The sequence below is a fragment of the Thunnus thynnus genome, chromosome 14, assembly GCF_963924715.1.
Source record: "Thunnus thynnus chromosome 14, fThuThy2.1, whole genome shotgun sequence".
Classification (NCBI taxonomy): Eukaryota; Metazoa; Chordata; class Actinopteri; order Scombriformes; family Scombridae; genus Thunnus; species Thunnus thynnus.
The window spans coordinates 7,188,604-7,202,556 of NC_089530.1; the positions used below are offsets into that span (position 1 = coordinate 7,188,604).

The 13,953-nt window shown below is 40.8% G+C and overlaps 1 protein-coding gene across 2 annotated transcripts in view; it reads left to right on the forward strand.

Moving 5' to 3' along the window:
• Positions 1 to 13,953, forward strand: part of LOC137196705 (regulator of microtubule dynamics protein 2) — a 36,322-nt gene that overhangs the window by 16,381 nt on the left and 5,988 nt on the right. For both annotated transcript variants that reach the window (XM_067609495.1, XM_067609493.1), the window contains exons 3-7: positions 503 to 680; positions 781 to 883; positions 2,473 to 2,533; positions 11,949 to 12,024; positions 12,590 to 12,667. In XM_067609495.1, coding sequence (XP_067465596.1) covers positions 503 to 680; positions 781 to 883; positions 2,473 to 2,533; positions 11,949 to 12,024; positions 12,590 to 12,667 — 496 coding nt within the window. The remainder of the gene's footprint in view (positions 1 to 502; positions 681 to 780; positions 884 to 2,472; positions 2,534 to 11,948; positions 12,025 to 12,589; positions 12,668 to 13,953) is intronic.

Genomic DNA, 13,953 nt, shown 5'->3' on the forward strand with positions numbered 1-13,953 from the left:
GTATCCACGTTCAGACGTCAAGAGTTTCTTAACAGCCAGTATTTATAAACAATTAATTGACCCACTTATGTAAACAAACTCAGTGCCATTTGTGTGTAAACAGGTTGTGAAGATTGATCCTTTAAATCAGCACCTGGCAGAAAACAGCCAGTAAAAGTGCTCGTTAAGATTGGATGTTGATTGATCTGAAAAATTCCTCAGCTGAGGTGTTTTCATTCCACCTCACAGGCAGAAGATGGTTTTTGATTGAGTTACCGGGACACGGGCCATCTTCTTGTAATTCAGGGAAACTGGCAACGTTTAGGCTGTTTATTGATGCTTCATGAGGCCAAGTTGCACATCTTGCTGATGGCAGGATGGAAACAGTCTGGTCTGGTGATTGGAACCACCTACCTATTCAGTACAGCTTCTAATCCACATCAGCAAAGTGGACTTGCTGACAGCAAAGTGAAACCACACCTTTCCTTTTACTAACGTGCCCTGTGTGTGTTTGTGCTTTCAGGTATATGACTGCACTGACAGACTCTGAGGAAGAGGAGCTAAGTGATGCAGAACCGGGGGTTGAAGAACAGCCTGCGGACAAGTTATCTGTCCTCCTTGAGAAGATCGACCGTTTACGTCAGGGCACTGAATCTGACAAAAGGGAAAGTCTCGACATCCTATTAGAGCAGAGAGAAGAGGTGTGGTAAATCACCGTTATACAGTATAATGAATTTATGAATGTTTGCAACCCCCTTGTAGCTCAATACTGTGTCTTAACACTTTGATGTACTTTTCTAGTATGGGCAGAACTCAACATTTCTTTGGCGACTAACCAGAGCTTACTGTGATGTTCATGACATCAGCCCTGCTCTGGAGGAAAAGAAGATCCATGCAGAAACTGGTAATCTAACATTGTCTATTTTACCTTGTTTTATAGCTCATTTGCTGAGCTTTCCACTCTGGAAGTGAGCTGCTAAAATGTCATAACCACAACTGTTTTATTGGCCAAACCTCAAATTTCAGTATCTCATGAGGAAAACCCAAATCCATTCAAGACTCTGATTGACCTCAGTCAGCTGGTTTGAATTGTTGGCCCTCGGAAAATTGGCAAAAACAATGTCTGGCAGCTTTGACTAAATTTCTAAATTGTCTGTGTAACAGTCTACAATGGGCCAGGTAGGATTTACTGCTTGAATAATCTTTCAAGTGTTGCACAGTCGAAATTAATCAAAGAGCAAGCTTACTTGTAATTAAGTCATCCATTTCAGAAGGAAAGCAGTTATTAGGTCTGAGTATTAATTGTCTTACTAGTCTGATTACATTACGTATCCCCTTTATAATAAACTGATTATATTGGTTCTCTGTAAAAGACATTTCTAGTCAAATTCTAGTCAAAAAGCCCCAATTCTCAATTTCCATTGTTCCAACTTACATCAATGTTCTTGAGGCACCACTGTGCATCAAACTGGACTGGGCCTTCAAAGTTACAATGTAAGGGGAGATAAAGCATCTTTAGTTTTTGTAGGTTTTTGCAAGCTGACATCCAAACACACACCTCCTACCAGGATATGACTCTGTTTCATATGACCTGGAAGCTAATGATCCAGAGCGGTTTTATATGATTGGCAGGTTTAGCTGGTTGATCCAAATCACGTATGTCCTCGAGTACAGAATGAGTCATAAAAAATATTTTACAGGAAGAAAAAAGACATGGATTTTGATAAATATACTCAAAAATGCTTTTTTTAAATATATATTAATTTTATTTTTTTTTAACCTTTTTTTAGATTTACTTCAGTCTTTTCAGGCTACAGAACATCTATTTCACACACTGTAAACAGAATTGCACTCAACAAAGAGAACATCTGACAGTCTTAAAGTCAACTTCATGATGACAAAACATTTTTCTCAGTGAGCTCCCACCAGCCCTTTAAAAGCAAGCAATGACTTTCCGTGCTTGTCTTGTGTAATGCTTTTTTTTTTCCTCAAACAGAGGCTGTTTTGTGATTAAACTGAAGTTCAGACTGGATTGACCTGTTTCTTTGTAATCCCTCGTCATCAATGCACCTCTGATCAGAGCAGAGCAGGTGCTTCCTGCAAAGACACCTGTGTCAAAGCATTTGACAGTGTTAGAGACATGGATATTTAAAGCAGTGGGGCATCATATTTAACATTCATTTAGATATTAATAGATCAGAAAGAATGTGACACTTTCCACTGAGTGATGAAGGATTTAAAAGTGAGCTCCCATCCTAGATTGCATTTCATATCACTTCTGTTTTTATTGCTCTAATCCAGCACCAAGTGACATTTCTTGATTCATGTATATCCTGTTGTGTTTTCTCAGTCAACACACTCCTTGACTCTATTAATCCGTGCTATGTTCTCTTGTCATGTGAAAAAGAATGTCCGGGGTAAATTGCTTGTGTTGAATTTGTGTTTCAGTGAAACATCATCATCATCTGTTTTCTATCTTTTCTTTCCTCTTAGGGAAGAAAGTTGGAGAGGAGGCAGTGAGGCTGAACCCTACATGTGCTGAAAGTCATCAGTGGTAGGTTCAAGTTGTTTCCCAACTTCTTTATATCCTGTGTATTCTGTTCAATAAAGTCTTTGGAGCTGCCATTTCAAAAACAAACCTTATTTGACACAATCAAGGAAGGTGCAGTTTGATGTCATGTTAGTTGCTGTCATTGAGCCCCATAGTGTGAATCACTCATGGTTGAATTGTAAATCAGGTAAACTTTTCAGTGAATGTGATGAGACAGGATGAAAACATAACACAGGTACTTTCCCCAGATGAGATGTTAAGGGGCTTGTGGTTTTTGAGTGGCGTGTCAGCCTGGAGCAGCTGTTCCTCGATGTCTGCCTGGATGTTTAACTCGAATTAAGCCCAGAGACGTAGAAGACAAAGTGACAGTATGCTTGTTTGCTCTTTGTATCAAACCAAAATAGGTGGGGATCTGCAGTGTTTTGGCGATGCAAATAAATAAATATATACTGTTGAATAGATAAGTCAATACATTTTGTCAAATGAAGGAGTGAAATAGTGGTTTTCAGCAGAGCATGGCTGCATGCTTTGCAGGCATGCATGTTTGTAAGATAATAGTAGCTTACCTCGTAAACATCCCCTCTTGCAGGTCACCCCCTCATCCACCTGATAGCATCACATCCAGTTTCAGGAATGTAAACACGGACTACATTGCTCACATAGACTGACGGCTGCACTGGAATAAATAATGTGATCAGTTTACTGTTATTGCAGTTCATCTATGTTGGTGGTTGCTTCACAGCATGAGCTGTACATACTCACATATTTATATTTTTAATGCTTGGGATTATCCTGGTGATAAATCAGTCTGTGGCACTGAGGCATTGTGGGTTTAAATGCCACACGTAACTTTTCTTTGCATTTTATGTTTTGATGTTGCTGTCGTCTCTTGTCTGATTTGTTCCATCAAACACTGCTGGACATTTAGGTGGTCCTCAGTATATAATAAAGAGTTGAGGGGAATTTTGCAGCCGTAGGTTAAGACAAATTAAAGGAAAGAAAATCAGGAGAACCTCTTCTCTCCTTGTATACCTCCCTGGTCGCTCATGACTCAGGGAAAAAATCCCCTTGCTTTTAATTAGTTGTGCAGAGTGGGCCTGATGGCATGAATCCCGTTTATATTTGTGAAGGCCCCAGTGGTGCATTCCTCATCTGAAACACTGCTCGTGTCAAAACTTGACTGCTGATCATACACGGAATCCATGGCTGCAACAGAGAGATGAAGATTGCACCAGATGCAGCTCTGCCATCAGCTTGCAACTGCTGGGGTTTGAAAACAAGTGTGCCCTGCTTCAGACACAGCCTCAATAAAATTGCATCAGACCCCTTTTTATTTTGACTTGTTTAACACAGGTTCAGAAACGGGCATAGATCATATATAATTACATAGAGTAAACAGTGTACTGTGTTAGCTTGTTTATATCATACTAATAGTTTCCCCAGTGTAGGTATTTGTTACTGTTAATTACATTCCCTAAATTAGTGTCCTATGTAATTGAGATCATGTGGTTACTTTCTGTATACACGCGTGTGAAGTTTTCTCATGGAAAATAGTCCCAGTCTGCCTGCTCGTGCCAGCAGTCCTGTTTGCTCTGTTCGTTAGGAAATAATTAGCATTAGCTCATGCACATACCGCAGCACTCGAGACGTCAAGTGAAATAGAAGGCCGTGTTTGTTTAGTTAATTAAGAGCAACAGCTTTAAAAAAGCTTAATGCTTAATCCTATATCCACTAATGGAATTTGTAAGATTCTTAAACCGAGCAGAAATGCTGTCTAAGTTGAATGGACAGGACAAAGTAGGTAAAGCCGCACTTTGGAGAAGGGAGGAGGCAGGGACTGGGGACGGTGCCAGGCAGTGTTGCAAGGAAGTTTATGTCTGAGGTAACTGTTTACTTAGTGAACCGATGCCGTGAGAAAACTTGTCACCTGTTTTCCTGAATGTCAGGTCCTCTTCTGCCACTGAAACTACTTTTATAAAAAAAGAACCACAAATAATTTGCAACTTGCATTGAATTCGCTTTTTTAAATGTGTAATAATACATGCACAGATATAAATGATGCAGACACAGCTGAAACTTTGCATGCAACACACTGATGAAAATTATAACATTTTGGCAAATAATTGGTGCAAAAGCATATATTTTGTTAGTGTACTGTAATGAGAAAATGAAAGATGAGCCCACAGTGGCTTCTGCCCCTGCATGAAGGGATGAAATACTGGATGCACCCCAATTTACACAGTTATTGCTTTAACATGTCAGTTTTACTCTGTACACCAAATTTGTTATCATTGTGTCATGACATCCAAAACAAGGCCCGCGGACTCATTTTTACTCTTCATGGTACAGTACCTCAAAGCTGGCTAAAATCCTAGCAAGCCAGCTGCAGTTGGATGCTCTCCAAAACATTTGTTTTGAAACTTCATTCAGTATTACAAGTTTGATGACACACACAAACCCTATTGAGTCAAACCAGTTTTACACATCTCCAAGTACAAATTATCAGATTACTGTTTATGACCTATAAATAAGTTTGGAACAAATTATGCGATTCCCAAGACAATTACAAATGATTTTTAAATTCATGTTAAGTATTTTGTAATTGTGGAAATGCATAGCTTTGAGATATTATCAGACATTATGGCCTGTAGAGCACAAGCACACACAGGCCCAAACACCTAATGCATATTCACTGAGACATCTCTGAGTGACAGTTTAGCAGGTGTGGTGAGGAGACAGTCTTAACAAACCTGATTTATTGTAGCTGTACCTTGCATGGCAAGTCACTGATGTTAATATATACACTGTGTTTCCATGAAAGGTGTTCTGCTGCTGCAGCAATGTCCCAGTTTAGCTCTTCAGGTCCCCTAAACGACTCTGAAACACAGTAATATCTGGAGTGATTGTCAGCTGTGCAGAGTGGCCATTAGAGCAAGACCAATAACTTGCTGCCTGATATTTTTGGTCAGTATTAGCTTATTACTAATATATAAGTATCAGCACATTGCCAATAAGTAAGCTATACTGTTTATCAGATTTTTTAACTCTTTGATGTTGGTATTGGTATCAGCTTCATAAATCCAGTTTCACAAAAGTTGACATTGAACTGTAAGTTGAAAAAGTTGAAGCTCATTCTGCAGGTTTGTATTTATTTGCATAACACCAAGGCGATGCCCATAGTGAAAGATCTCAGATTGTTATCATAGAACCAGGATTTACACTAACCCGACGCTTTTACACATTAAACATTGTCTATGTGCAGCTACAAGTTGCAAGACGTTTGTGAACCTCACGCAGTCACAAAACATGCAACATCCTCTCTGACTGGCCGTTTGAAGACCCGGAGTGATGAATGAATGTGATGCCCGTGTAACAGTCATCACTTCACAAGAGATTACACATACTTTCCCACTCTGTCAAGTACAAAACCTCTGTACTTTTCCCAGGAGAGGTGGATGAGGACTCTTTTGAAGTCAGATGTGTATGAGGGCAGTTGGCTTAGTCAAAGAGTGCCATTGAGATGGATACGATCAGTGTCTCCAACAGTTCTACACACTGTCACCTCCTATTTTTTTTAATTCTCTGTGCATGTCAGAGTACATGCCGCCACCTCTCCCTCCTCTGGTGTCATTCCTCAAAAGCACTCCGGTAATGTGTAGCTGTCCTGTCGGCTGTAGTGCTTTCTAGGGCTGCACAATTTCCCCCCGTGATTCACACAATTGGTACACATTCCTTAACACAAAAATTGTTTTTGTAATCCATATTGTCTACATGCAGACAGCATAAGCAATATGATCATTAGATACTGCTTTTTTTTTTAACAGACAGCTCATATGCAACCACATGAAACACTTAATAATCAGCTAAGTGTGTTGTCTACTCCCTAGAACACTTTGAAAAATGTTTTCCAGTATCTTGTAACTTGTGCCCCAAAACACACCTTCAACCTCCAGCAGGTGAGAGCTGCTTCAGTCCTGCGTGATCCCCAGCGACCCCCACAGTCTTTAGACTGTGCATGATGATTTTATTATTGATAAAAACAGACTGTCGGACTTGATCTTACAGTAAATCTACATATCTGCCTCGACTGTCAACACTTTAGGCAGTTAGCACAACATGAAGAACCATTGTGGGAAGTCATAGAGTTGCATTTGCATAGCAATCCTTTAATGCTTGAGTGATCAGGCCACAAGAATTTTCCACACTATTTTTAAGCTAATTTTCGGTGTTACTCTTGGTTTCAAAATAATGTAGGTGCTTTTAATGATCATCGTCGTCGTCTTTGAATTGGTGTACACAGCAGCACAACATTTTAGGGTAAAAGCACAGCATTTTTGTCAGAATTGGGGGTAGATACATTTTTTTGCTCTTCCTCACTATCGCTGAGTATCCATGACTCTGTCAGAGGAGTAAAATGCAATAAAAGAAGAATCTTCTTAGGAACAGCAAAAATGTGTCATTCACACTTTATTTAGGTCAATGTCCTGCCGCCTCTTTCTGTGCACAGTTTGTCATTTTTACGCTGCTTAAGGAGAAATTTGGAGCATTTGTTTTGATGCATTGGATGTCCCCGCTAATACAAACACAGCAGAATCGTTTTCATATAAAAAAAAGAGATCGCACAGGGAACCGAGACAAGGATTGTATTTCGATTAATCCTGCAGCCCAAGCGCTTTCTAGGAAACCACTTTACAAAAGAGAGCTAATGTGTTGGGATATAGTGTAGGATGTGTTTTTGTCTGTGGGTGTATGAATGTGTGTGAGTGAGCATATGCATGCATTGGGTTACGCAGGGTGCTTTCGTGACAACGAGTGTGAAGCCTATTTGTATAATCTCTGCAGGCTGACGGCTGGGAGATGTGATTGCATTCTTGTATCGCCGGCTTTGTTTATAGGTACGTTTTCAGTGATCCCACCGTGTGAATTCAGCCCATGTAAATCCCCGACTATAGGGCCTCTCTGATGGTACAAAGGCCCGCGGATTAAGCAGGAAGCCTGTGGCAGTGCCAGTCAGAGGAGGGGGAGGATGGGGTGACTTTGACCTCTACAAAGACAACTTTAATTTCAAACACGTGCCTCCGTTGCTGCAGTCATCGTTAGTGTCGCTGTGGCAGCATTGTGCTCTGTTCCAGTAGCCGTGGAAACCCTGTGTGTGCGTAAACTTCAGACCTCACTGTACTACAGTTCATCACTGTGGGAACACTTGACACACAGCCACAAATCCCATACTCCCATGCAAAGAAAACACTATCAGCTCATGCTGTCATGGGCTAAGAATATCAGTGCACCTCACTCACTCCCACACATTGTCTCACAGGTTGTCCTTGAATTCCACAAGTTCCTCCCCCCTGTTTCTGTACAAGTTTTAGCCTGGAGTCCTGCCTGGCCCTCTCTGTCTTTGAATGAGCTCTATGTTTGGATTTGAAGGCTGAAATCAATCTGCTGTTTCCGCCAAGCATCTGACACTTAGGCCCTTTTGTTTTTGCCCAGTAGAGTGGGGGATTTCACTGAGCCGCGATAAAAAACGCGGACTAACCATGCGCAATTAAGTGTTCTGTCTTCCTCTCATCTTCCCCCTGTCATGTTTTGCCACCGCCCACCTTTCCTCCTCCTCTTGATATTTCCCTTTTCTTGCCTTAGACAGTTGAGGAGAGCTAGTATTTCAGCTCAGAGAAGAAAGGAAAGGATAAACAACAGCAGGTAGGCCCCTGAGGCGAGACACACCTCTCTACACCTTCACATCCCCTCTCCTTATACACTCCCTCCCCTTACTTCTCTCCGCCCCACCGAAGGCCTGCTGCTGTTTCACACAATGACAATAGAAAGGTTGCATGAGAACAAAAACATCCCACACTCCCCTGTGCCGTGCCGAAAGAAATTTTTACCACATAGAAGACAGAAACGCATGACTAGGATGTACTTTGACACACTCACTGAAAGTGTTCTTTGCTAAATACAAACACTCCCCAGTCTCACTCCACAGGGGAAAGTCCAGGTGGCGTGATGAGCCAACATTATTACATGCAGAGCCAATCATGAACAGCTCTGCCACTGGCACTCCTGGTCCAAATACTTCTCAATAAACATTGCCAGAATTGCTACATGCTGAATAATGGCAGAAACAGCCAATCAGAGGGAAGTGAAAATGTGTCTTGCGGTAACCTGGATGTTGAGCAATCTCTCCAAAAGCCTTCACCTGGGCAATGCTCAATCTCAATTATGATTACTATTCCTCTCTGGTATGCTCTTCTGGTTACTATCCTCATCTCACAATCGCTTAGATTTATTGCATTTAATCACATCAGCATATTATAGCATGCTCGTAGAAAGAGAGGAATGTCTAACTGGTTAGTATAACTCCTGAAGGAGCTGAACTTATTCGTTTATAATTGACTCCTTGGATTCACAGAGCATTGACTTCTAGGAGTGAAGAGAAGCTAGATTGACGGCAACAAATCATTATTTTCATTGTCGATTATGATTTTGGTTAATCGTTTAGTCCAAGTGTCCAGAAATAGATTTCCCATTTCTCACACATCAAGGTGTCATCTGCAAGTAGCCTGTTTGTTCAGCAAACGATCCAAAACCTAATGTTATTCAATTGATATCAAAAGGGAAAGAACATGAATCCTCATATTTAAGAGGCTGCTACCAGATATGTTTTGACATGTCTGCTTTAAAATGACTTAAACGATTTTGATTTTTAGGTTGTTATCAATTCATTTTCCGTCAACTAATAAGTGAATCAACTTATCTTCAGTGTTTAGTTTTCAAAATTGGTAAATGAAGAAAAAGGTCCTATTGTTGTTGAGTATAGTTCATTTTTCTGATAAATGCTCCTCCAGTAGCTCCAAAGGATATTTGTTCACACTTCTCACTGATAATATTTGATTCACTGCAGCTTTGATTTTCTCACTTTGTTTAAACGGTATCATGCAGCCAGGTAGTTGCCACACAGATTCTCGGAGCAACGCATTCTTATTGTATGACAGGGGCTCAAAATTGAATTAAAACGTAGTGGTGGCCAAGCGCAAACCTACAGTGTCCTGGCTCAGTTTCCTCACAGCAGATATTTAGTCACCGGTGATGGATTTGCTCAAAGCCTTTACATCCAGCAATCTGTTTTCATTGGAAGCCAGGCAGCACAACTGCAGACAGATAGCATCTCTGCTCCTGTGATGTAGTGGAGCTCTGCACTCATCGAGCGCCAACCAGCGACAGCATGGCCGCACCCTGAGCTACCTTAAGAAAATAAACACAGATCTTTTTGGTTACAGTTACACACAATTCATCTGCCTCTGTTTGCTTTGCAGTGAATATCTAGGGCCCTTAAACGTGATGTGGTTAGTACTTGTCGTATCACTGTTCATTTTCTGCACCGCCCACAGTAAGTGGGAGTAATAATGGTTAGGATGAAGATTAATGATTTCATGATGTTTCACCGATTACAACCACCTTCATTATGTGTTTTGTTTTTTTTGTACATTTTGATCGATCGCTGTCTGGAATATTGTCAACTTGCAGTCAAATCATCCAGTTACTTAAATGCCAGTGAGACAGATAAGTGTACCCAACATTACTGTAATTTGTAATTACCTGCTAATCATGTAGTACAATTTGCACTCTGCCACAGCTCAATAGAGCTCATTCATTTTTTTTTTTTTTATCATTATTACTATTATTTTTTTGGTGTTGTAATCCATGTCGGCATGCTGTGCCTGATCCAGACAGTGTGAGTGACTACAGAGAACAGTAGCCTGCCGCCAAATCATGCCCTGTTAGAAATCCATACACACATACCAGACACTTCAGTACACACACACACACACACACACAGTTGCAGATTCCATCTACCATCAGCACCACCATGTCAGACGATGCTGTCGGGTGACCTTTCTACCCGCTGATCCTTCATATATAAAAAGGTGTTTATGTCGCTCTGTGGTGTTTGACAGAGTACCAGCAGGATTAAAGCAGCCGTGCGGTGAAAAGACTTTGATCAGCCTCCTCCGCTCCTCTTCAAACCCTCAGCGTCATGCTGACTTACAGATCCCGAAGTTGAAATCGCTCTTTGTTTTCCCTCCTACCTGCCTGTTGGTCTAAGTCAGTGTATTAATTAGTGAGTGAGGGAAGAGGGTGAAGTGGATTATCTCTGATGGTGTTGTCTAACGAAGAGTCTTGCTAAAGAGGGTTGAGTGTCGGTGGTTTCTCAGTGCCCCTTTGCTGTGCTCATCGTTAGTGACCCAGAGAAAAGGTGGTGTGACTTAAAGGTGCTGCGGAGCTCCTCTTCTTCCATCCTCCCATCACACAAATCTTCAGTACTTGACTTCTTTATCGTTATGAGTCAGGACTGGGCACCCAAAAAGCATTTAACTTGTCAGAAAGGCTCAAAATGTTTTTTTTTTCCAGTTGGATCTCAACCAACATACAAGTACAGTATCAACAGAGAGTTTCGAATTCAGTCACTCTGCATTATAAAGAAGAGGCAAAGTAAGGACAGAGGTGATCTTGTGATGCAAGGTCAAAGATTCAAATAGCTGGACCAGCTGGGTGGGTGGATTAACTGATGATGTTGAGATGACCTTGTGCAAGACATTCGATCACCAGCTGTCTTAAGGCTGGGGTATGCTCCAAATGAAAAAGCTTGTACGAAGTGTCGTCCGACCACATCTGAAGGCAGAAGTGTTTATAGCTGTTCAGTCACACTCGAAGGCGGAGTGAAATTATAAAAGAGAGCTTGTGTTAGTGGTTCAAACCATGTGGTTCGCACATGGTTTGACCACCCAGCAAGCACTTCAGCTGAAGCATACTGACATCTTTAAACTGTCTCACACTTGTGAATCTATTAATCTGTGTAAATGTGAAGCAAGGTGATGTTGGAATAGCACAAGCATGCTCTTTTCTGTCTGTCAGAATAAATAAAGGGGAAAAATGCTTTTGCGTTCAAGCCAAGCTTATGGATCCCAAAAGGGTATCAGAGAAAGTCGTTCATTTCTGTTTGTATTTAAAAAAGAGAGTTTACCTTGGCTATTCTGAATATTAAAAAAACAAAAAAAAACAAAGATTTTAAAACTACAATTTATCATCCAAACATAGCAGTTTTTCTCCCTTTTTCTCAACTTGCTTTTGTTGCTTAGTTGCAGTTTCTCCCAGTTTTTTCGCTGAAAAGTTTGTCTGCTATGATCTGATGAAAAGAAGAACTGTGATGGTCAGCGCCTTCTTGCATGAAGAAACACAACAAATGATCTGATACAGCTGACACGAAATCTATGCAAATCAGTTCAAACTACTTTGAAAAAAGAAAAACGTGGTCATTTTTTTCAGTGAAAATCTGCAGAAAACAAAGAGCCTTGGACATAATTTTTTGTCAATATAAGATGTAGACAGTTAATGTCAATATAGTATCGTCTCTCAACAGGTACGCCATCATGTGTGGAATTATGGCAGAATATGACACAGTACAGAACAAGATAAAGAACGGATACATCTTTAAGGTAAGCTGTTTTCTAGCACATACAGTACATTCTGAAGCTTGTTGTGATTATTTAGTGAAATGCTTGCCACATACTATTATTTGTATACATTTTTTCATAAATACTGTATATATTGACCATTACATTTCTCATAAACTTAGAGTAGAGGGGCTTGGCTACACAGAAGGCCACTCCTACAGCCATTCAGTTGCATAAGACAGTGTGTGGAACAACGGCACGTAGCATTTTATCTTCTGTCAGCGGCTTTCCCCCAAACACTGTGTACCTGCAAAACTCTTGACAGGTGAAAGAGAGAGATAGAGAGCTGGAGAGGGAAGATATGAAAAAAAAAAGCTGAATTGGAGAGAGGGAGAGTGGAAAAGAACGAGGGGAGGGTGCGTGACAGGCAGGAGTGTGTGGTCGCTCGCCGAGATCGCGTGTGTGAGAGGTGTTTGTGAAATACTTGTGGGTTGGTGAAGCAGGACAGATCAGGTCAGAACAGAAGGCAGTGGAAATAGCAGCCGTGTCATGAATCAACAGTGAAAAACTTCTCCCTGTCTGTCTGTATGTCTGCCTCCCCTCGCAGGATCATCTGGATAAAGCTATCGAGCTGAAGCCGCAAGACCCCATGTCTTACTACCTGCTGGGCCGCTGGTGCTACGCTGTATGTGACCCTTCCGACACACTGCGCTACACATCTATCTCTCCCATCTCTCCTCACATCCACGAACAGGGAATTTATGGAGGCCAACATGTCGGCGTGGCCTAACACACCCACCGTTTCCCCTCATTCATTCTCACTGTTTAGGTTTCCCTGAGGTTTGTTTTTCCCTCTACGATATTCACAGAGAGCGCTACAGGAGGTTAACACAGCCATTGTTAGCTTTGAATCAGATTGTACCAGGAAGATATTTTCATCTTGTTTCTGTTCGGCTCATGTTCTTTCAGTGCAGGAAGTTGTTTGTGATGCAGCTCATAATGGTTTCTATGAACACCATGTTTTGTCTGCCAATCATTTAATCAATACTTGTATATTTGATTATGGTGTGATGAATTATTATCATTCAGATGTAAAAGTTTGCAGCCATTTTGCAGCCTGTAACTGTTCTTGTTGTTTCATGAGCTACTAATCACATAACTTGGTTCCAGTTGTCAAATTAACTGCCAGAAAGTAAGGAAGCTATTATAGAAATTGCTCTGATTAAATTAATAATACTCACCTTCACTGTTGGTACAAGGGCAGTAGTGAGGGACTGTGCTAATTTGGAGTAGTAACACCTTTTTTTTTTTTTTTTTTTAGGGATTGAGTTTTATGGGCTGTGGTGTGTTCATGTTCAACAATGATCTACTGTTTGTATTCAGTCAGCGGTTCTGTTTGAAATAACCTGTGATGACGCCAAAGCAATGCTACACCTGCAATTAGACGTTACTCTGATGAATGGTGTGAGGCAGGAACATTACATGTTTGACCCAGGCTTGTCCTGGCCATTATCATCTTCTGTGAAAAGTGTCAGTGGAAAGGTATCAGTGTACAGGAAAATTCACAGTCAAGAAATTGTGTTTTTCTGGCCTGGAATAGTTAAGGAAAATGATATGTAACCAAACCTGTAATTAAATTCTGTGGGTGTTATGGAAACGAAAACAAAAACAAAACAAATACCCACAAAATTCATCAACTTTGCTTCCATTAAATGTTAAAGCACTTGATTCCACTGTTGGTTGCTCAGAGAGATAATTACTTTTAAGGGACAAAAAGGAAAAATCTCCACATTACATAGAAATATCAAGAGATAGCAGCAATATGTCTAAGCAAGATGAGAGACAGTCAAAAGTCATCTTTAAAAAGTTAAACAAACGATAACAAATAGTGATTGTGGAATTTGAACTTCATGTCATTGACAAGTTGTGGATTTCATTGTAGAAACCTCAGGGAATGTGGTCCTTTTCTGA